Genomic DNA, 25,582 nt, shown 5'->3' with positions numbered 1-25,582 from the left:
TATTTTCGATGCCCTGTGTGTGCGCACCGGTGAATTCCGGCGCATTGAAGCCATTCCACCGCAACCCTTTTTTAAACATCGCCACTCGTACCGTCTCGCGATGAAGCACGTCGCGTCCAGCTAAGTTCATCGCTGCACCCAGCTCGAGGACATTTTACCGACGTCGCAAGCAGGTTTTGATCCTTACACCACTGTATGCACCGATCGTGATCCGATAATATTCGAGAAAGTCCAATAAAATTCAGTCTCTCCATCTCCGAGTTGTTGTTGTCCTTCTCATCTTCTTCTTTCGTTGGTGTTATTAGAAAGAGGTATGATAAATTTTGTTTTCTATGTGGTATTTGGCCAATCGTGGAGAAAAAGAAATGCATTCTTTAGTGCAAAGGGGACCTTTGGTGCATTATATCAATGCACATATCGTTATGAAAATTATTTTACTGAAAGGTAAAACAAAAAGTAGCTTTTGGAGAGGAACTCCTAAATGGTTTGCGTAGCATAGTGGTAAGGCTTTGGTTTGATAATGGTCTGATAATGACGCGTTGTCTGAGGAGCGATGGTTCAAGGCTCAGCAGAACTCCCAAGAAGGTAAAAAGGAAAAAAAAGAAAAAAAAAGAAACGAGGAGAAGTTATTGGGAACAAAGGGGAGAAGGGAGAAGAACGTGAGAAAGGAATGGAGACGAAAAAGCCGCTCTCAATCAATTTCTCTTTTATCGAAGCAGTAAGTACTTATTAGTAATGTATATATGCTAAACCCATGGGAATAAATCATTGTCTTAAAAAACAATAGGTTGCATACATAATTAATGGCGTTGAATGCATAATTAATGTATGGGGTTATATGGTACTCTTTCCGTAGTTTTTCTTCATTTTAGTCCAAAGAATTTGCTAACTGCGACGGCGATCAAGCGAACTACGCCTGAAATTTTCAAGCGATTACGGTGAAATCTACCCACCGTGGAGATCAGCTTTGCAACCGACATGGTATTATTTTGTCACAGATACACTTGGTTTGTTCTCGCGATTTGGACCATCCAACTCGTGGTTTTCGTCCAAGGAGAAGGTAAGCGCTGTGTTAAACTTATTTACTCAGAACAGCCATATCTCGCCCCTATTACTTCCGTTCATATCACGTTAGCTTCCTATGAAATTATCATAATGGTATCCAGCGCACTTGGATGAATGAAAACTTAAGCGTTCACCGATAAATGGGCCACAAATTTGAGTCGTAGTCGTGGCTGCTGTTAAAATAAACGTCTAGATGGTTTTTCAACTTCGGAATATTCGAAGAAATCATCTGAACATTTAATGGATTTTGTGAATCCTTCGGTAAGCGCGATAATGTGGTAAACAATAATTGTCTACCAGAACGCAAATAGAAAGCCCATATTCGCTCATGTGAGCTAAACTCATTTATTTCTTCGTTAAAGGATGTTTGATGAATGAAATCATCAGGCTAGGAGTGGGGTTGAGAGGAGAGAAGATAAAATTTCCTCCCACGAAATAATCAGTTGCCATGCGGCTTTTGTACTTTTTTTTTTTTTTTCATTTCGCGAAGCAATCTGAATTAACTTAATTACTATTGCGGTATCAGTGAAATAATTACGCTTGTATTCCATTTTCGATTATAACAAAATTGAATTGATGTCTCGAACGCTGGCTGAAGTGATGAACAAGGGCAGATTGTAATCCTACGCGACTTTTGTAAGGCTAAACTGTTTATTGACTGATGTGAATTGTTCCCTTCACTCGCTTCTTGAGCGCGTGTTACTCTAATTAATTTTGCCATGAAACTATCCTCAAGTGCCTAGATTATTCCTTCTGTCAGTTGCTCGCAATTGCGACTACATTTCCTCGAATATCAAAGGGCCGAAGGTTAGCCTAATTCCTAACAGATAGAGAACATGACTCTCACGGCACGATCACATGTACAAGTTGTATTGCGTGATCCCGAAAAAAATGTTTGTAAAATGGTCTGGTGCGTTCGATTGTGATGATCAAGTGTTCTAGGAACACTATTCGAGAATTGTTAATCCAATACTGATCAGATTTAGCCGTTCACCGTAACGACGAGGGCTTTAGATATCGAACGTGCAGTATTTTATTTTGATTATATTTGGCGATGGCCTTGAAAAGGATCTTTTTGTTAGAACAATGGAACAGCAGTCGATCATGATATGATTATGATACACATTGAAAACATGTCAATATTTTTTACGAAAACGTCAACGACGGGTTTTGCTTTTTCCAGTAAAAAAGACCAATTCGAAAAGGGGAATGAAAAGAGATTCGTTCATGATTAGCAAGTGTGTCCGCTTGTTGTTTCATTTCACATTAATCGATACTTAAACTCTTTAAGCGCCATCACGTATGACCAACTCTACTTTAAATTTTGCATAGGGCTTTTTAACGTTGTTTGAAAAGTCAATCTAGATTTCGTATCAAATTTTCAACAAATTTTGTCAACAACTTTGTTGGACGTGGCATCAGCGAATAACTCTAGATTACCATTGTCTTATGCGGGGCGTTTTTTTTCAAGGGTGTTTTGCTTTTCGCTACGGGACTCTTGAGGATTTGATCCGCTTTCTAAAATTTCAGAATTTCCACACGTTTAATCAAATGTGTTTGAAATTAGGGAAAAGGTATTTCAATGCTTCTAGGATGATCCATATTAAGGCTATCACGTTTCACAGTTGAGAAGAAAACCCCTGAATTTAGCCCTCTTGATCAGAAAGTAAAGGGCAATTTACATCATACTCTGTCCTATTTCAACAGCCGGTCTGGCTTGTTCTGAAATAGGACAACGTAGTTGCCAAATTAGAAACGAGACGACTCCACATAAGCGTGGATTTTAGCTCAATTTCTATAGTGACATTCGCAATGCGTAATGTTTTTGGTATGGATAAGAAAAGCAAACAAAGTTTTGTTTTTTTGACTATGATCTGAATTTCACTGCAATCAGCTGTTACCTGCGAGATGCAACATAAGAGACTTAAAAGCAACCGGTTCAGTAATTCTATTTACATCTAAACCATTTTCCGCCTTTATCTGTGAAATTTCTCTTTGCAAAGCGCAAGAGCTCTCATCTGCTTATAGCTGACACGTTTGTTGTTTAAAACAATCTTGATCTATTACAAGTCCCAAGGAGGGATGGGTTAGTTCGGTGACCGTCTTGCGGTCGCTAGGTCCATTATTGAAACCAAATTGTGGATGTAAGGAAATAGTTTGTTTTAAAATAGTATTTATTCAAAACCATTACACACTGATCCAAATCATAGCCTTGGGAGATGAATCAGCTTCTCTCTCGGACAGATGAATATTAAAGATTTCAACCGGAGCTCCGTTTCGAACAAGACGTGAAGTCACTTGAAGGGTTTGCGCTTTACCATTACAGGGATTCATTGTTGGTCGTCGTATCATCAGAAATCATTAAGCGGTTTGGTGTACATTTGCAGACAATCAGAGAATCGATCATTTGTACATAATGTATTCGTGAAAACGGAGTTCTTCGCAACCACGGCGACCTTTTGAAGTGCGATACCATTTCACGTTTTTTTTCGGCAACGTTATATCTGTTTACTCTATATTTGCTTCTCATTTTTTAAGTCATCACTTAATAGGATAACTTAGGAAGACACATTAGTCTCAATCTATCAGATTTTACGGATTTTTTGCCGGAAATTCACCGAAGTATCTTGCAGCTGTAATGTTCATTAAAAAAAGAAAAAAAAGACAATTGTTGCGTAGATGAAGTTGACATAAGCATTCCTCTGTACTTGATTCAGGAAAACATCGATATGAATTAGTAAGTAAAAGCTCACTTTGTAGGCAACAAGAAACTCGTTCCAATTTTTTAATCCACCACATACATTGCCATTTAGTAGGAACTACTGCGAATTCAGTACAGTTAGCTATTTCTTGTCGATAGAAGTAACCTTCAATACAATACAAGTACATATGCCTTTGATTTCCATTTATATCTTTATCAAAAGAGGACCTTAAACTTCGTATTAAATATAATTGACTTAAAAAATCTACGGAAGGCCAATTTGATAGAAGGTATCTATGGATCGTCTGTGGTTTCCGCAAACATGATATGTTCTTTAAATATACAGCTGGGACTGTCTCCATATGAGTAAAATTAACGACTCTTTCACGATTCGCAGCCTATCATCAAAGGCTTAGCAAAGAGACATATGCCTTGTTTTATTGACTTTTGTGGTATTTTATAACCCAGCGCAAGGCAGTTGTTTTCCATTGAATAATGATCACGCATTCCACGAATATCCCTCAACTCAATTCGGCGTTGAAGAGATACAGAGATTTTTGATAATTTTGTTTTATCAGCCCTTCACAACAACTGCTATGCCAAGATTAGACAAACTGCGCAATTTTTCGATTCATCATTAACTACAATCGTTATCTGTCATCTGCTATCTTCAGCTTTATACACGGCACATGTGGACGTAAAACTCAACAAAACGCGACTGATTGAAATAAGGCAGAAGATTCAAGAGAGCTCGAACATTCCAACTGAATCAGTCGTTCTAAGAATAACACAAAAATCTTCAGCATATATCTTCAGCAACAGTTGATGAACAAATCATTTCAAAATACGAGGAGTCTTTCCATTAAATCAGCATTTTGCGTGGTAGAAGACTTTCTATCTATACCAAGAGCCGATTTAGCGTTACTTAGCCTCTGTTTGATAGCTTCCAAACGACTTTGCTGATCCTTTTTGACTTCAATTGTGAGACTGAAATGTGGGTTTCGTTCCGCTGGATCTCGCCGTGCATTTGCATGTTTGTTGATTTCTGTACGTTTCTTTTTATCTGGAGGGGGAAAGCTTTCCATTTTCCGAGTCGAATCGTAGAGTAACCTCAACAAAAGGTTTCACACTAACAGAAATTCTCAAAGTCAACTTCAAAGCGAAATGACGGTTATGTCCTTCGCGTAACTGCTCGATCCGGCCTCAAATATATCGCATATTGGCGCATAAATTTACTGGAACACTGCTTACCACAGCACCGGTAAAATGAAGACTCACAATCGACAAAGATAGCCCCACAGTTAGCCTGTTGGGTTGGGGAGTCTCAAAATGGCGGGCTATTCGAATTCGACTGTAATAACGCAAGTTTTTTTACACGAAACGAGGACATATTGTACTCTAAACAAAACTACTCACAGTAAAATAACTCTACCGATATTTTTCGACCGTTTCTGGGTATGTTTTATTGTTTTTCACGTATATAACAAATATTAAGTGTTCGTTGCGGTTCTCCTCATCATCCGCCATCTTTATTTTTTTGGGTGAATTCAAAATTAGGGGGAGGAGCTAATGCCCTTTTATAGCGCACCATCGTGTTTAAGGGTTGTGGCTTAGTTTCCACCATCGCCCCATTTCAGAGAGTAATTAGTATTCCTAGGCAGACTGGCTGGCTAGCGTTTAGTTCTATTTGGTCTTCACTTTCAACTATTCATAATTAAATTACAAAATCTTTCATCTAGATAAAAGATCGTGGGATATTCGTCAGTGAAAAATGAACTCGAAAATAATTAACCAGCAGATTGTCTATCATGTTAGCTCTGTCTTAAAATGTAGTTTCCTGCCAAAGGAACTGCCCAGCTGTCAACGTACCACTTTTGATTCTCAAGGGAGAGCAGTGTAGCCCTTCTTTCGATATTTAAAACGCATTTTTGAGTGCGAAAAGTTAAGGGAATATAGAAGAGTAACGGTCACCGCAAACTGTTATCATATTTAAGTCCTCTGTGTTTCGTATGCAAACAGAATTTTTCTCAATTATGGGTATATTTCCGTGGAGGGTGCTTCCTGTTCTACAGGGGTTGAAAGTGTAAAGCCCTCCACATATTCCGGTTTCAAAGAGGCCTTCTAATCAATTTTCAAACCTTTGATGTACCTAAGTACAAGTAAAATCAATAGTCCACCGTTGCTAAGCAAATGTTTATCACAAGGGTAGTCAACAACCCAGCTATACAATATGCTAGACCAGGCAGTATAATCATAGAGTCATACAACCTTTTCAAAAATGTAATTTAATGCTTACAGTAGGCTTTGTAAGATTTACGAAATTTTACATCAAAGCCATTTCAGAATTATGTTGATTAGTTTTGCAAGCTTTGGAATACAAACTTTCCCAGAGTAAGTCCTTCAGACTTTGAAGCCTGTAATATGTCATTCACTGAGCTCTGGACAGTTATAGTACTCAATTTGTTTTGTGTGCTGAAGGAACGTGACAAAAGCTCCTCTAATTTTTTTTTAACTAGTAAAATTTAAAAAAAAAAGAAAGAAAAACATTCATCTTTTAAAATTGGATTGGGTAATACACTTGCATTAATTTACACTGTACTTCAAATTAAAAGATAAGAAAATAAATTGAATTTTGGAAACATTCCGTTATTTCTTTAACAGTTTAACGGTTGTCAATAAAAGAGAGCTTACTCCAACGGTCAAGGTCAGAAATGCCAGGGTGAACATTCCCAGACAGTTTGGCCCAGCATCCTAGACTGGATTATGTAGCACATATGAAGTAGATAAATGATAAATACAAGCACACGTCATTTGCAGATGTCTTTTAATAAAAAGTAAACGTTATTAAGTACAGCATATTAAATCGTTGTCTTCAGACCCCCAGGCGAACTCAGTTAGGGAGCATACTCCAATGGCTAAGGTCAGAAATGCCAGGTTGAAATTTTCCCAGACAGCTTGGTCAAGCACCCTAGACTAGATTATGTAACAAATACGAAGTAAATGGACAATGAATAATCAAAAATAATGTTATTAAGTAATTAGTACATTGAACTGCACAATCAACTTAACAACCCTGAAAAATTCAGAAAAGAGACATGACATTTAGTTGAGAGTTGGCCCCATGTACATACATGTGATCATATGGACTGAACATATCAGAAAGTCCAAGTTCATTAGTTACATAGCTGCTTCGTTATGAAGATTTTGTACTGTAATTTGATTGAAATAAACCCAAGGATTGGAACCAATCAACTATGAAACAATCTCAAATCATTCACAGGAAAGCATACAATTATCCTTGTAATCACATGTTAGGGTACATGACCCAATGCCCTGTCTATTTGCAGTGTATTAGTGGTAAACAAGTTTCAATTTCATTCAATTCCATTTCAATTCATCAGCAGGTACAAGAGCCATAATTACATAACTGAGTGATTCTAAACATCACCACAGTATAATGTGTTCCATATCTTGTGTACCTGTTCTCATTACTTAATAAATAAATTGCACGCTGTGAGAATGCATGTAGAAAAATAATAAGTAATCTCCAGTTACCTACAGACATGAAAGTCACTAAATTATGTAATACTGATTATGTAATACTAACATAATGGAACATGTTCTGTCACACTAGTAATGCTAAGTAACTGCTGGGCTGAGATTATAAATACCTCCACATTTCAAACATATAATGAAAAACACTTGATCTCATTCTCCCTTTATCATCGGCAATTAATCATATGCTCACAATTTCAATTATCATCTGAATCTAACATGATCCACATTCAGTCATATCTGGTGACTATGATACCAATTACTGCTGCTAGGCACGCTTTACTGCTGCTAGACATTGCCTGAGGGAAAAATTCCATACATGAATTTCAGATGCCTTTTGACCAAAATAAAAATAACAATTTGTTTGTGAACCATTTACTCATAATTTGCATGCTATGAGACTGCATGCAGAAAAATAATAAGTAATCTCCAGTTACCAACAGGTATGAAAGTCGCTAAATTATGTAATATTGATTATGTCATACCTACATAATGGAACATGTTGCATAACTGGTGGACATAGATACCATGTATTCCATACACCCATTGACCAAAATCAAAAATAATCATTTGATTGAGAACTGTGTTACTCATAATTTACCATTAGATTATGGGCAAAAGATTTCTGATGCATCATAGTTGATAACAAAAAGAAGCCTTTGTGAACTACAATGCTGTTTCTTGAGAGCACCTGTCTTTTTTGCTTTAGTATAAATCTGTGAGTCATTCAAACATTAACCAGACAGATAACACAGTTAGGCTACCAACATGTGCTTTATCTATCACAGAACAGATATAGAATAGCAGCACTTGTGATGGAATGCTAATGTTTTACGTATTCAATGATAACACAATTGTAATTGTAATTTGGTAATATCAACTAACTTGAAATTGTAAATTGGCCACCGTAAAAGAGTTAAAAAGCTGATGTTTCAAGCGTTAGCCCTTTGTCAGAGCTCTGACGAAGGGCTCGATGCAGCACCACAGTTTCTTTAGAAACTTACCCCCTTTATTTAATTGTAATTGTACTGTGGATAATATAATGCCGTGAAGAGGGTTCCATACAAAGGCACAAACCCCAAAAAAATATCTGCTAATCAACAGCAATAACAGTACTTTTTATTTTGTATTTTGAAGCAGCATTTTCATCTAGCATGACTCATGTTCTATTATGCCTGGTGGCTATATACACAATAATTAACTGCTGGGTGGAGAATTACACCCTTTGAGAATTGCCTCAGGAAAAAGAAATTCTATACAAAGTATTAAATCTATTTAACCACAACAATTATGATCATTCAATTGTGTGGTACTGGGTACCACCTTGACTCTTAATTAGTGACATTTGATGTCTACACTACAGCCCATAAGTAACCTTTGGGTGGAGTAGTCAGATGAAACACCAAAAACAAAACAAACTAATTGAGGTCCTTCGGAATGGCTCAAAACATAAAATAACCTCAAGATCCTTCAGAATGCTTCTCTAAAATACTCTGCTACTGAACTATAACACTGTACCATGAGTATTAATTGCAGAAAAGATTATTCAACAAAGTGTGTCACCAGGTTGCATATGTTATGCAACAAAAACAAAAGTCATTATTACATAATTGTCTATGTTGTAAGTTCTTGAACACCTTCCACACAGTTTTGTTTTGATGATCAAAGTCTTTCAACATAGAGAGTAGCACCTTTTGAGATGTTGTTTTAGCAAATATGCAAATATGCAATACTTCCATTATTGTCAACACTAATTCTTATTATTTGATTGTGTGGTTTATAAAGCACTCTGTTGACATGTATAAATTCTGAACACTTGGTGTTGCACTGTACCCACTGCACCATTGGTCATGAAAAAATTACATTAAATGCATTGTGTCTATTTATCAATTTTTGACTATCTGATCAGAATTAACTGGAGTGCTTTAATAGAGGTTACAATAAAGGAACTGTCTTCTACATGGAGATTTGTTCCTTTCCATTAACACATATTGCATTATTCAAGTGTGCATGTGTGTGCCATGAATGGAAATTATAGAGCCCTTTAGAGGTGTTCCTACTAAGAAACTGCCATCTACGTCAGCAGAGAATTGTTGATTACCATTGACACTAGCCTGTGAAGCAAGCCCTGGGGGAAAGGAGGGGGATTGGGGGGAGCGGAATGTGCAGTTTCTGCTCGCCCCAATCCCCCTCCTCTCCCCCAGGGCTTGCTTCGCAGGCTACATTGACACATATTGCATCATTATATTGCACAAGTGTGTGCAGTGAATGAAAATTATGTCTATTGTTACGGTATTTTCCAAACCGCCAGAAAGATATAACTCGTACAACTCAACTACTTTATTGACTGACGTAATAACTACGACGCGATATCGACAACCAGTACAATAACTATCTTTTTCACTTAGCTACGGAGCGATATAAATACTAATACAATCAGTATCCTTATAACTTAGAGCCCTTTACAAATAATATCACTTAAATCTCAGTGTACTACCGCACAACTCACAGTTCTCTTGAAAATCTTTAACAAAATGTGGACGTCCCTAATTCTTTCTCTCACGTAGCCTTCCACACGGCTTTTAATTCCAGTAAACAACTCTGTCCGGCTCTCGCTCCTCTGGGCTCTTCGCAACAGCAGTTCTAGCTCACTAAAAGGCCTCTCTCTTTAAGCTAGCGTGACTCCTTATATATATTTCAGAAAAGTTCTAGAATGTTCTAGAGATCTGTAATATTGCTATTTTTAGAAACATTACACTATGATTACATCATAACAAAAATATGCTGAGTCACGGTTCTAGAAGGTTCTCCTTAAAGTTCTCGCTTAGTCATCATGACTAAATGTTCTAGAAACTTCTTCGTTCTATTTTTAATAATTACGTAACGCAACGCACTCTAGAAAAATATGGGCGCTCTCCATAACACTATTTACTTTTTCTAACATTTAAATGTATGATTTTTTCATAAACAGCTCCAACAGCTGTCCTAGAGGCACCAAATGGAGGTGTTAAGGGAAAGTTTGTTCACATGATATGCAGAGTCACAGGGACACCAAAGCCAACCATAACATGGTATACGAATGGAACAGTTTTGGCTAAAAGTTTTAGGATCAGCAAGATAACCCTCCGAGATGGTGAAATGATCAAAATACGTCTTAAGAAAGCCCTTCATGAAGCTTATTACCAATGCAGTGCTTCAAATGTGGATGGCTCGGCCCAGTCACAAAAGGCTTGGTTAAAAGTCTACCCACGTGAGTTGTGGTCACTTTTTAGTTATTTACTGAATGGGAAACAGGTTTATGTGTAATTACACACAATATAGGTCACCATAGCAACTGGAAATATTTGACCACTAAACTTCCCAATTTGGCCCAATGAATTTAGTGGTCTTGTTGCCAGTTGATACCTTCCATTATTTAGTTTTGATGGTCTGACGTTAAAAATCTTTGAAAGATATTGCTAATGTGTCATCGTTTTCTTCTATAAAAAGTTTCCAATTAGCGAGTATGAAAAAAGTTGAACTTGGTATCTTAACAAGAATTGATTGCAGAGAGTATTCTTCATGCTTTATTACTTAAGTCCTGCTGTACTTGAGTGAAACAGTTTACTGTAAAGATGTCGGCTCAATTAATTTAATTTCAAGGTGGTTCAAGTATATAAGTATATGCTGTAAAAACTTACCTCCTGCGATGCGCTATCGGACCGGTGCAGTTTGGTACATTGTCTTTTTTCCTTTTCCTCATTTTCTCGAGCTGTTTCCAAGTTTTTTTTCTCCTCGTAAAGAAAATTCGGTCAGCGAGCGTACACCATCTTGAAAATCGACCGGTTAACTCCTGGGATAGTCCATGGAAGTAGAATGCCGGGTTACTTAGTGTATATGTAACAGTCATGATTTGTAGCGGCTCCAAGAACATACGGGTAACCGCACCAACCGTGTGATTATGGAATAGCAGGAACATGCAAAAGACCAAAAAAAAACAAAACAAAACAAAATAACAAAAAGAAAACAAAACAGGACCACCACGAAGCTTTTAATCCGCTTTTTCAAAACATACAGTACATCGAAATCATGCGACTTTTCTCAAAGTGTTTGTGAACTAGTGTTACTTGATTACATTATAAATTTATTTTTTCACGGTCTGGTTGAATATGATACTATAAAGTTTGATTTCCGGCTCAGTAAAATATTACTACAAATGGGTATTGTGAAGGGAAGGCTTATCTTGAGTTTGTCTGCACAGAACGAAGAGAGTTTGTTTCAAAATTGTGTGCAGGGTCTTTGAAATTTGATTCGACACTTTTTAAGCCAGGGTTTTTTTTGATGAGTAAACTTACATGTACGAGTAAGTTCTGTCGCATATTTTGGTGCAATTACATTGTAGTTCAGATGGCTGTCAAAATAATTTGCTGGAAGCCTCTTTTGTGATAGAAGTCTCATGATGCCAAGCGAAAACAGTTTCCACGCGTCATTCGTGACACGCAACATATTCCTTTTTTTGTCTTTTTTTAAATCTTTTTTTTCTTTATTTCACCTATTTATCAGTATTCAACCTCCGAATGCCACATTTGTCGGAAAGAATTCGTGAATAATTTATAGCCTTGGCAGATACTATTCCAACATAGCCATAGTCGCTATATCAGTACACTTTAGTTTCTGTTATCCAAAGCTCTTTTTCATTTCCTTTTCACAAGTACTTACTAATAATTATTGACTTTCAAAGAACCTTTTGAGTTTTAATTCTTTGTAGTGCAATTTTTTTTAGTAACAAGTAAATTTTCGGGAGGACTCCTTTGTTCTGTAAATATTTAACATCTTTCGTGTGAGGCCATGTGTCTTATTGTTAATTTTTGCGGAGTTCGTTAGAAAGCCTTTATTAAAGTTTACTGTTGTTTAAATGGTTTGTAAACAAGTCTCACAGGTTTGCATTATGCATTTCTCTACTTGTTTGCTCAGTGTAATGAGACACTTTCTGTAAAGCCACATTTAATATGTCCTTTATTTTGTACCTTATCGAAAGACAAACAGGAAGTCACGCACGATCAACTAAGACAAAACGCTGATTTAAGTTTTTCATAAGAAATATTTGCTTTAAGATTATTCGAAGTTTTTTTGCTTTCTACTTTTTACCTTTTTTTTTTTTTCCTGGTGTGATGAGGAGAAAAGGGAATTTTTTCTGTGTCGCCCATGACTGATTACAATTTTTGAAATACATTAAAAGTAGGAAACTACCCAAAGTCATATCGTGTAGAAAAGGAAACCATTTTTGAAAATGCAGAAGAGGCTTGATTCATCTACATGTATCTCTTCAGATTTTTACCATGAATGTGTCTGCTTCACAAGTAAAACTGATTTACAAGTTTTCTTTAATCATATCTTATAATAATAATAATAATAATTTACATTTCTAAAGCGCTAAAATTATAAAATATTCTAAAGCGCTTTACAACATTATTAACTACAAATATTAAAATGATAAACGACAAAATATCAAAACAAACTGTAAGCCAGCTTGAATAGATGTGTCTTAAGCTTTGACTTAAAAATCGTTACACTTGGACTGTTTCGAATTTCAAGCGGCAGTTCGTTCCACAAAAAAGGTCCAGAACGGGCAAAGGCACGATCACCAAAGGTCTTAAAGTTAGTTCTTGGGACCTTATACTAAGCTGATGACAAGCTGGTTTAATAATATTTATATATTCGTTTTACTTTCGAAGCCTGTAGGTTTAAGAATGTCCGGGCTCTTATCCATCCGTTTTGTGCCTTAGGCCATAGACGTCCTTAAGACTCATTTGTTTTAGGTTTTTTTCGCAGACAAACCCCCTGGATAGTCGTTCAAGAGTTTATTTTACCCACAGGAAGAAGCAACAATGGTAGACACTATACTATTGAGATCTCAAAGGGATTTCAGTTTACTCCAAAGTTGTCACTTCTCCCACACAATAGTGCCACATTTTTAACGTGTACTCATTAATGTAAATCACGTCTATAAAGTGTCAAGGAACCCTGTATCGAGTTTCATGCCTTGGTTTAACGCCAATACCAAAATTTTATCTTTTTTTTGTATCTCAACTCAACCCAGATTACAAACGGTAGAAAAACGGGTGCATGAATCTCCCTAACTTGGTACTTAATGATTCGTTATTCCAAATTCTATGTAATAAAGCGATTGAAATTAGCAGTAAAAAGACTGCGTCGAAGTTTTAAGTTACCTCTTAATCTTGACAATTGAAGATCGATGACCCAAGGGTAACCTGTGTACAGCTGCCACCTACCCTCCAAAAGAAAATCGGGTTTTATTTTGGAGGATAGGGGGTGGCGGTACACAGGTTACCCAAGGACAAAGTCGCCTCACTCAGTCTTCTCAAAGCGCAGTGCTATAGCCTGTTCTTACTCCTGTTGAGCTTCGTGAGTCTTCTTATCCGTAAGATATTGGGTCATAACTATTGAAACAACTTTTCTCTCGAAAAATATCTGTAGCGCGCAAACCACCGCCAGGATATCCAAGACTAACCAAAAAACCCAGATCCAAGCTGGTCGTCACCGGAGGAAGTGCTACATTCGAGTGTGAAGCCACAGGGAACCCAGATCCTGTAATATCTTGGCTAAGAGATTGGAAACTTGTGGACTCATCTAACCCAAAGATTAGCATACCCAGACCAGGAGCTGTAACAATTTCGAACGCTAACTCCTCTGATACTTCACAGTTCATTTGTGTTGCCACCAACAGTTTGGGAATGACGTACAGTTCTCCAGCGAGACTCCTGCACATAGGTTGGTTGAAGGTTTATATTCACACGCAGTGATAAGGCATGCGGCGCTAAAGTCCTGCAAGTGTCTCGATGCGAAGCGTGTTTTTAATCATGCTGTACGCATGTCAAAGAAATCCTCTTGCGTTTTGAGCGGTAAAAGATTATCTCTTAACGTGTTTGCTTTTCAATTCAAGCAAAGGGATTGAGCATTGTATTTCGTCATATGAATGTCAGATTAGAGGAATTTTTGGCAGCAAAAGCTGATTGAAAAAGAAACAAACCCATTTCGTTTCTACCTCAGAGTAGCACTGGAAACCTGCTTTTGGTAGGATTGGTAATGATGTCGTTCCAGATACAAATTGGTTCAAATTTTCAATACTTAATCAGCAGGGATTTGCTAAAGCAAAGGCATAGAAAAAACCAGGAAAGATTTATTACTCGACGTTTCGGGGTCATCGTGACTCCATTATCAAGAGACTAGTTTAAAAACATGCAAATAAGGAAAGGTACAAGAATAGTGTTACCCTTCAAGGACCAGTCGTCAGCTAATCATGTTAAACAACAACTGAACAGTCTAAGCTCGAAGTTAAGCGTGACTGTCCAACCAGTGTTCGTTAGCCCTAAGCTCGATCAACAGCTTAAGCAACACGAAATTAAGCCCCCTATTGTTAACCAACAATGTGTCGTTTATGAATTTAAATGTAACCTGTGTGATGCAGGGTATGTGGGCTATACTCGTGGTCACTTACACGAGCGCGTAGAAGGGCACGCAAGGAAATCATCTTCTATCTACAAACACTACCACCTCCAGCACAATAGTGAAATGCCTGAACGCTTGATCGAGCAATTCAACGTCATCACGAAATGTAACGGCAAATTTGATTGCCTTGTTAATGAAATGTTGTATATTCGCATGCGTAAGCCAACACTGAACGTGCAAACGGATTCCATCCGCGCCAAGGTGTTTGTTTAAGCCGTTCAGTCTAATTTATGCTATTCTTGTACCTTTCCTTATTTGCATGTTTTTAAACTAGTCTCTTGACAATGGAGTCACGATGACCCCGAAACGTCGAGTAATAAATCTTTCCTGGTTTTTTCTATAAATTTTCAATAGACACTAATATTAATTTGATAATATTTACCCATGATTTACGCTCTGACGTCTTATTTTTCTTTAAAGTGACTAGAACAAAGCCAGTCATCACCAAACATCCTCAGCCTATCATAGTCAACCCAGAGACAGATGTTCACCTACACTGCTCGGCCACAGGCTACCCACAGCCATCTATCCGCTGGGAGCACGAAGGACACACTGTAGGTTATAACGTGTTGACCATTGAAAATATCGACAAGTCTGGTAACTACACGTGCATAGCAGAAAACTCCCTTGGAAGTTCTCGAGCTTCTGCATCTGTTACTGTTCGAAGTAAGTCTTCAAAAACTCTAATGTTCTTCGCCCTTCAAACAACTGGGTCCAGGGTCCGTTTCTCGAAAGTCCCGGTAACTTAACGGGCCCGAAGCCATGTTTTAAATTCAAAATTTAAAAAAATAGAAAGCCGGTTCTGGCACCAAAATCAGTCCGTTCTGTTTCTTTCGTTGATACTTTTATTGTATTATTTTCAAAACTTTTAAAATTCCCATCTTGAATAAAAACAGAACAGCTTTACGGGCCCTTTAAGTAACCCGGGCGGGACTTTCAAGAATTAAACGGGCCCCAGGTCTCTAAGTAGTTATAAATATCTTTATCCAATCACCATTGTGGAAAAGCAAACCCCTCAAATAAATTATAATGTTTTCTTTCAATTATTTTCAGAGTTGCCATTCACCCCAACCAAACCCACTGAGACTGAAAGAACCGCTCATTCAATTACTGTTGCTTGGCAACCCACCGGAAACCACTCAATAGATTCTTACACTCTTTATTACCGCGAGAAGAGCGCTACCCAGTGGATTGTGGTAAAGGACGTCCGTGGGAAAACTTCTAAGACACTGGATAACTTGGAGCCCTATACTACTTATGAGTTCCGAGTTTTTGCTGTGAATAACATAGGATTAAGCAAACCAAGCCCTTTGGCTGAATTTACAACCTTGGAAAAAGGTATGGCTCTATTCAATTTTTTTTTTCGGTAAAACGGATCTGGCTCGAGAGAGGGCTTCTCCCAACACCTTTGATACATTTTTATTGGACAAGTGATTCCGACGTGGAAGTAATCCCGAAGAGAAATTCTCCCAGGATATCATACCAGTTTCTCAAAAATGACCTGAACTAGAACCCACCCATGCCTATTGGAGAAGAGGCATGTGCTCTCACTATGCATGTTCCCTGACTCTGATGCTAAGACCGTGTGCATGAAGTGAGAGTTGCAAATCTTTAAAAGGTGTTTGTTTTGCTTCTTAGCGCCGGGAACACCACCGACGAACGTTCAGGCATGGGGAATCTCCGACACCTCATTTAAAGCAACATGGTTACCGCCCAGTCAACCAAATGGTCGCTTAACAGGATACCGCTTGTACCTGACAACTGACTTACAAAAAGGAAAGTGGCGATATGTGGTGTCAGGAGAGAATCAAACTATAGTCAGAGGATTACAGGAAAAGACTACATATTATTACACATTAAATGCGTACAACAGAATTGGCGAGGGGCCTTTCACTGCGAAGTATGTTGTAAAGACCTCAAAAGGAGGTAGGATGTAACCTGTGACTTATGGGAAGTATTTAAAACTTATAAAAATATTAATGATCAGAGAGTAATTACTAGTTCATTGGTACGCAGTAAACCATGTTGATGTATTCTGTCCATTTGAAGGGTCGTGCAAGAGTCATGTAAGCATTTTTTAAGGAATCCTTTCTCTTGATTATATAAGATATTTAATGCATCATCAGGTATTGGACGTATCACAAGGAGTTAATAGAAACCTCTACATGATCAGCTAGACACAATTTGTGCATATAGAAAATCAGGGCCGTATATTTTAATGACTTCAAAGACGAGTAAGATAGTTTTGTACACAGATTAATCAATTAGCATGCATGTACATGATCCACAAGGAAATAAATGTGAACTTAGAATATCCAAAAACCTTATATAAAGTTCTCAGCAGCACAAATCGCAGTACAGATCGCAATACAAATCGCATCCAGATCTAGAGTTAATAAAATTAACATTTTTTTTCTTCAGCACCCGGGCAGCCTAAAAATGTGCATGTAGTAGTACTGTCACCAAGATCCATTCAAGTCACGTGGAAAGCTCCGACTTTCACTGGTCACGGTATATACGGCTATGAAGTTTATTACAACAAATCACGCCGTACTGTTGACACTTTGACGCTTCTATACAACGTATTTGGTCACGAGATAAGAGGACTTCGCCCACACACCTACTACCGGGTTCAAGTGGCCGCCAGATCTAGTGACATTGGGCCATTATCGTTCTCCAAGGTCGTGAAAACATTGGAAGACGGTAAGAAAACTAATGAATAAAAGTTGATGATAAAAAAAAGTGATGGATAATAGATATAAGCTTGCCGATGTTGGAAGTGGAGGGGCAAGCTAGTTAATACTGTTTGATTTTCATTTTTAGTTCCAAGTGCTCCTCCAGCTAACATTCGCAGCACAAGCGTGGAGCCGACTAGCCTTGAGATCAGCTGGGACCCCCCTCCTTCTGCACGTCGCAATGGACGAATAACAAACTACACCATAAAGTACAGAGAAAAAGGAGGAAAAGCAAGGTAAGTTCTGAGACCTTGTCAAATATTTCTCTTTACCACTTCCCAACAATGGCGTTATCCACTATTGATGTTAATGAATTTCGGCCAACAAAACCGCCACCAAGCAACTAAACTAGAAAAAAAACAAAAACAAACAAGTGGAGAAATAGTAGACCAGATCAGGTGGAAGTCAAGGAGACAGCAATGAATGCAGTCATGCAGATGATAGAAAGACTGACAGGGAAACAGACGCAGACAAACAGAAGAACGCATGAATGGAAGGACGGACGAAATGATAGATGTACGGACTAACAGAAAGACTGAAGACAGACAGAAACCCAGACTGATATACAGTCAGCCAGACAGACAGACAGACAGTCAGCCAGACAGACAGACAGACAGTCAGCCAGACAGACAGTCAGACAGACGGACAGACAGTCAGACGGACAGACAGACAGACAGACGGTTAGCCAGATTGACAGACAGACAGTCAGCCAGACGGACAGTCAGCCAGACAGACAGTCAGACGGAAGGACAGACAGACAGTCAGCCAGACTGACAGACAGACAAACCGAAGGCAGACAGACACTGACAGACCCAACGACAGACAGACAGATTAACAGACAGAAAAGACCTACAAACCTTCACGTTCGACTGACAGAGAGGCTGTCAGTGAAGCAAACCAAAGTAAAAACAAAATAGCCCAAGATTTCTTATTTCCTTTACAGTCTTTTGACCGTTGATGGAAGCAAGTTATCAGTCCGTCTCCACAATCTAAAGAAGTATACCACATACTTCGTCTGGGTGACGGCCAGTACGTCTGTTGGGCCTGGGCCGATGTCTAGCAAACACAACTTCACCACAGAGGAAGACAGTAAGTTAATTCACTTTCCATTAACCCTTTACACCCTAACATCCATATGTATATTCTCCATACTGTTCTCTACACATTTCCCAAGGTGATGACAAGGAGAATTTGTTCAACAATCGAGAGCTTCTTTAGTTGGTGATCATTTTCTTTATTCTCCTGACCTTATTGTATCATTCAGCGGTGATATTGTAAGGAGAAATTAACTGCTGGTCACTCTTAACGGCCACAGGGCTAACCCTTAAAACTTCTCGCAATTTCAAAGCATTTTCCCGCGAACAGGTGATGAGAACCGACATCTTATAGAGAGTGGTATGCTGATTTAACACCAAGTTTTCCTTCCTAATGAACAAGGAAATGTATAGCATTCATTATGGAGAATTTCTAAGCAGATGTTGGTAGTCAGAGCCGGGATTAACGCTTACTCTGGTACCTCGACTATTCTATTTTTCCTCTCTCCTTTCTCCCGCTCAAAGTGTCTTCTAACCTAGAATGCGGTACCATTGTTGATTTTATTTTGACCAAAAACAGTAAAAAAAATCGGAAGTGGATAAGTATTTGCTGCTGGGCTTCTGCATTTTTTTTGAAAGAGTTAAGGATCCTTATTTTTTCAACTCTCCGTATTTAAAAAAGGGCGACCACGTTTTTTGTCTGTTTAGAAAAAAAGCATGACCTTTGCGAAGAAACTTGTGAAAACTTTCTTAAGGAGATTAGAATTTTATACTTATCCTTTGACCACTGACCTCGTAGCATTGCCACTCAACAAATTTGAGACATCTTTTGAAATTTTAATTAGAGATATCGAAGAAAAACCAAACAAAAAAAAAACAAAAACGAGAAGTGGAGGCATCAGCATGCTCACGTACACCGAAGTCATCGTTCAGAAAAACTTCATAAAAGTGCGCGCGCATCTTTAAACCTTGTATATAAATAGACAGTATTAGGGATCTACTTTCATAGGCTTAATTTTCAAGCAACTTAGTATGTTTAAAGAAAAACAAAAATAATGATGGATCATATAAACTTAGAGAATTTGTTGAGATGAAGTCAAATCCCGTATTAGCTTGCCTTTTCGGAGTGAAAACCGCCTTCGCTTGCACATATTTCTCAGAGATTAATACAGTATCTTCCATTTTTGGCCCCAAATCTTGTCTGAATAGAGATGCACTCTTCCCAAGGTCGTCGACCTTGCTTAGAAGAATCAAACCAAACCATTTAAGTGTTTATAAAATCCGGTTAAGTTATTATGCTTAACTGGATTAAATGGAACTTCTTAAGCCGAAAAGCCGCCAAGTTCAAGAAGTACAAATATGTGGACATCCCGTTTTCAAGCTGACAAACTTACTAACATCTTGAAAGTATGCAAACACCATTTGTCCTGTTTTCTGTTCTTGTGGAGGAGTATTATTTTACAATCGACAGGGCAAACCAAAATAAATCTTGTTAACATTTTTGGGTTTTCATCGGAAACATTATCTCATAATCAAACATATGAGTATGTGGCGTAATTATCGGCGAATTTAATCGTGTGTTTAAATACTGTTTAATCCCGTTTTGTCACAGATTTCTGTGTATCAGGTGCGAGTAGTTATTAGTTTAATGTTACTCTTAATCCATGTTGATTTATTTGAATCCATGTGGAGATTCATGTAAGCGCCATGCAAGCGTCCCTTCAGATTCCTTTCTAATTTGAGGACTTAGCGTGTGTGTAAACACAAACTGAAGCGTAAAGCCTACAACATTTTTCTCGCTCGACCTGTTTATTTATCAATGATACCCTTAATGATTAGTAAGTTCTTCTTGAAAAAACTTTGTAGCAATAAATTCAGCACGCGCTTGGAGTTAAGCGTCACTTCTTTGAACAAATGTGTTGACGAATGTAATACCTCAAGAAATTATCTTGTTCGAAATGGGTGTACATCGAAACTGAAACTAAGCAGGCAATGAAACTCTCTCCCTGGAGACAGTTCATGTCGGGAAACAAAAAAAATACTCTATATTACTGCGTGATTCTGTACAATTAAAGACCTCTTAGAAAACGTTCCATAAATACGAGCGGTGCTGTAGACTGTAGTTACATCTTTAGGTCCAAATCAGCCATCCTGGCTGCCAACTTGCAACCTGTACTATCAAATAAAATGATGATGATGAATCTTCGCAAAGTCTTAAGTGAAGGTTGAAGTTAGCACTCAAGGAAAAAGTGTTCAAATGAAGAGGATAAATTTGTCCCATGCCTGTTTCGTTCAGGGCTCTTCAAACTGAGGTCTTGTTCAAATTTGCCACTTCATCGGCCAGAGATATACCCAGGTACTCTGCTTCACCTAATATAATCTATCTTGGAATTTCCAAACACCAAGAGGGAAAAACTGACCCAGGCCCGTGTATTTTTGAGAAAATACACAAGGAGGTTTTTAGTCTTGACTATCTTTCGAGGGTTGAGAGGCAATTCCATCGCTCACGATCCACTATCCATTTTTTTTCCAGTTCCTAGGGAAGGTCCCCGTCATCTCAAGTTCAATGTGCTTAATTCGACTGCCATCAGAGTCCGCTGGTCAGCTCCACTGCAGTCGCAGGGAGGACGTATTCGAGGCTATGTTGTATTCTTTACAAAAGTCGATGATCTTGGTAAAGAGCTGTTTCCACCCGAACAAACTCAAGTTAAATTTACTGCCTCCGAACACGAGTTGGTAAGAATTGTGTTGTGAAAATAGATTCCATGTTGCCATATTTCTTTTTAGTAACAGATCACGGATGACTTCAAAATGTGGTAGGAAGAAAAACAAGTGGCACACAAGGCGTAGCCGAGTGAGTCTGATGTTGTCGCCATATTTTACGTCTTCTGTGATATTTTACTGTACTGACACACGGCAACATGGAAACTATTTGCTTTCTGTAATAAAGAAGCGAGAAATTGTTGATGGTGACGTCACCTATACGTCTGTCCTCCAATAGTTTATAAGTAAGAACCAATCAAAATGCTTGCGTAATTCAGCTGCTAATTTATGCAGAGTAATTGATTCTATTGGTTCAACAAATGGTTTCGAATCTTATATTTTGAAACTAATCCTCTGAGATTTAATTTCGGGTTTGAGGGGTAATTTCGCATGTTGAAGGTGAACGCCTGAAAATAATGATCATAATCTCCAATCTATTGAGATAGCTACATCTGTTTTTCCTCTGTTTCATCAACAGTCCTTAGTTTTATCTGAACTTGATCCTGATTCAACCTACGAAATAAAAGTTGCAGCCTACTCTAACAAAGGAGATGGGGAGCGAAGCATTTCGCTACTAGCGAAGACCTTTCCCAAGCCACCGGATGCACCTTTCGTTATTGGCACTCAGCGCTCTTCTTCTTCAGGCACTAACGTGACGATTAAATGGTTCACAGCAGCCCCTGGTATCCTGTCTTTCAGGCTGCGGTATGGAAAGTCTTTGCACAATCTTCGTGGACGGTATCATTCTAAAGTCAAACTGAAAGAAATGACGTTTCTTCCTCGAACCAAGGAGTATTTGTTTCGAGGGCTTGGTGAGTCATTGAGTCAAGCCTGTTGGGATGGTAAACTCTGTACTATTATTGCTAAGTCGGGCATTCTGGCGCATTTTGCTGACTAAAATGTGTTTCACCCTGCTCGCACGCTTGTGTGATTGTTCAGACTGTCTGTTATTTGTTTTCCTCGTATCTCTTTTCTAAATGCTTCTCAAAGTGATAATAATAGTAATATGTTTTACTCAAGTTTATGTTCTGGGGCATTATTATGTTTTGGCCCTTCTCAGAGCTCATTTTAACCCTTGTCTAATAGCTCGGGCTAAAATTACTCAGAGTCGAGGCGAAAACGTTTCTATTTCCGCGAACATTAACTGTATTGTAGAGTAGACATCTTTATTTATACAGGATAGCCCCTTGAGAAGAAGACTAGAATATCTAACCATTTCTTGATATTATAGAAAGGTAGCATATTCTTCTCAATTATTTTAAGACCCTTAGTGTTGGTCCGGCCGGGACCAACATTATTTACTTTGCTGTCAAGGAAGCGGTTTGGGGTTTTTTTTTAGAGTGTTTGTCTTCTGTTCTTCTTCTCTTCCCCATTTTTGTCAAAGATAAAAAGAGAGATAATGTTCTTTCACAGGAAAATCTGCCATGCCCCTTAGGGCTGGTAAGATGCTGTTGTGGGCGGACCATCCCTGCCTACTTTCGCGTTCAATTTGAGTCTCCCTTTGCCTACTATTCCAAAGCCGCCTGTTCGTTAACTCATTAACATGTTAAAGTTCGTCACGTTGAGCAGTCAGTCCATCACCACAACGTTGTTTTTCATTTGTTGGGCTAGTTGATCAGAGACTCGGTCGGTTAGTTCGTCACCCCTCGGTTAGCCCTTCTTCGATTATTTTTATGGAGACGGCTTTGCTTAAATGCATCGATTCTCTTTGTGATACCCTTCCTCTTTGATGATTTACAAGCAACAAAGGTGAAACGGATTAACGAGTGTAGTACCCGACAACATACACGCTAACAGAAAATAAATTAATATACCCAGATAAATAAGTCATCTCGACTTCCGAATTACTCTTGGTCTCTTTTTCAAAACGAGGCTCGGTGTTCAACCAGTTGTATGAAAATGAGTTTAATTTGCATGTGAAAGAAAACGTATTCAGTATCATCACTTGTACCTTAAACTGTCGTTTCCTTACTCGTTACTACCTAAACCCGCATTCTCCTTTAACCGGTCTCTATTCTTTCTGCAGACTTGGGAGTGTGGTATCTGTTCAAAGTCTCCATACAAAGTACAGCCGGCTGGTCACCAGAAGCACCGTATTGGATTCAAATGCCCTCCGGTCCACCAACGGGACCCCCTCTTCGGGTTAGGTCTCAGGCGATGTCATCAACTGAAATTCGCGTCACATGGCTAGAACCGGATAAGTGGCAACGTAATGGACCTCTGACTGGGTATTCTGTGGAATACAACCCGCTAAAGCGAAGAAGACGGGTAGGAGTAAAAAATATCACCAACCCGAACCAAACACAGGCACTCCTAACGGGCCTCAGAATGTACACTGAATATGAGATTCGAGTCCAAGCCGTTGGCTTGAAGGGTCCTGGGCCCTTGAGTCGCCCTGTTGTCGAGAAAACAAATGAAGGAGGTAGGTCCTGTTGTTCGATTCTTAAGATCCTTAGCTTTGTTTCTGAGAACAAAATATGGTAAATAAGAGGTGTAGATATAATTTTCATTTATTTTTACGAGAAAAAAAAATGATCATTGTTCATAAAATTAACTGCTTACTTTGCTATAGATCAAATGAATACTTCAGTTAGATCAAATGAAACGAGTTACTGGAAACCTTAGATAGAGCCACTCAGCCACTTCTCCTGCTTTGTAAAATTGCATGTCTCAATTAATTCCGTTTTACTTTTAGTTCCCAGTCCTCCTCGTAACCTCTTGGCAGTAGCCCGAAGCACTGACTCTGTTACAGTGTCATGGCAACCGCCCCAGTCTGCAAACGGCGAAGTATTGGGTTATTTAGTAATCTATTCGGACGCTGCAAGACTGCCCCTCTCTCAGTGGAGTAATACGGGAGTCAAAGGAGTTCGAGCCACCTTAAAGTCCCTGTCACGTGACAAGAAGTACTGGTTTCGTGTCGCCGCAAAAACGTCGGTTGGTCTCGGCAAATATTCTTTGCCAATCTCCGAAAAGACCCTTAAAGACGACTGTAAGTAAAAAATCTCCACATTACTTGCCTCCGGATGAGTCTAAATAAGTCCATTTGTGTGCTCTTTGAGTCCTGATCGTTTTGTTCCACTATAGAATAAATTTATGAACTTCATACATTTATTCTATCTCACTTTTCATTCCACTAATTTATTCGTGTTTTTCTCGTTGCCATGTTCCCACCAATAACTTAACTCCATTTTCTGCCTTTAAACACGAAGGCGCGCTCTAAAAGGAGCCTTGGTCCCACTGGTCAGCGGTCAGCCATGGCGGTTGGACGTCTTTCTTGGAGTTCCGTCACTTTATATGTTTTTCTGGTTCTGTTTCGCTTTCACTGTTGCTTCTTCGATGTCGAAGCCTTCGGAAAAGCCAGTGAAATGCGTAGTGATGCTTCGGAGTGTGCCATGGATTGGCGAAAGGATTTTTTCTACCCGACTCTGGCGACATGTCCTCCACGTGGTACGTATCATCGCTGCCACGGTGGAAGGTTCTTCTCAACTCGGGTTTCTCTGTATCTCAACTCAGTCAGTACCTTTAATTTGATAAGGCTCTCCACTAGTGGTGACATTAATCCTAATCCTGGTCCCCCACATAACAGCCCTAAGTGCCCAATTTGCGAGAGAGCTGTCGCCAAAACTCACCGTGCAATAGAATGCGATAACTGTCTCCGGTGGTGCCACACAAAGTGTGGAAGAGTTAGCCCAAGTGAATACAACAAACTTCAACTCCTCGATCATTTCTACTGGAACTGCCCTTTCTGTGAACTGAGGGCTCTTCCCTTTGCCGATGCCAGTTCTTTTGACTTAAACCTTGACGATGATGTGGAGTCTGAACCTGACGAAGATGTTTTCACTACGCTAAAGACTACGATGGGCAACAAAAAGAACTTAAGGATAGGACACATAAATATCAATGGTCTTACTAATAAATTGTCTGAAATTCAATTCCTATTAAAAGAGGTGGAATTCGACATCCTGGGCGTTACTGAGACCCACCTGTCCGTAGACATATCAAATGAATTAATAAGAATATCTGGTTTTATTAAAAACTAGATCATTGGATAATGCAATTCAAGACTTTTTATTGGCTTAGCCATTATGGTATATCAGCCAATATACCATAATCTACAAATATGGCCATCGTACGTGTCAGCTTAATATTAAAAGGAAGCTAAAGATTTAATAAAATTTTATACTTAATTTAACGTTTTTAATAAAACAATTATTCCACTC

At 38.6% G+C, this 25,582-nt stretch overlaps 1 protein-coding gene across 1 annotated transcript; it reads left to right on the top strand.

Moving 5' to 3' along the window:
• Positions 1–484: 484 nt before the first annotated feature.
• LOC148720612 (receptor-type tyrosine-protein phosphatase F-like) lies at positions 485–25,582 on the top strand. Its single transcript, XM_088737880.1, has 14 exons — positions 485–1,060; positions 10,293–10,571; positions 13,799–14,092; positions 15,251–15,496; positions 15,884–16,168; positions 16,469–16,756; positions 17,252–17,533; positions 17,654–17,801; positions 18,509–18,654; positions 21,133–21,335; positions 21,841–22,174; positions 23,389–23,784; positions 24,058–24,351; positions 24,572–25,582. Exons 1-14 carry the CDS (start codon positions 979–981, stop codon positions 24,580–24,582), a joined length of 3,288 nt encoding a protein of 1,095 aa, XP_088594006.1. The 5' UTR covers positions 485–978; the 3' UTR covers positions 24,583–25,582.

Source organism: Stylophora pistillata, chromosome 11, assembly GCF_964205215.1.
Source record: "Stylophora pistillata chromosome 11, jaStyPist1.2, whole genome shotgun sequence".
Taxonomy (NCBI): Eukaryota; Metazoa; Cnidaria; class Anthozoa; order Scleractinia; family Pocilloporidae; genus Stylophora; species Stylophora pistillata.
Note: the sequence above shows the minus strand (reverse complement) of the source record. Positions and strands in the feature narration are given on the sequence as shown.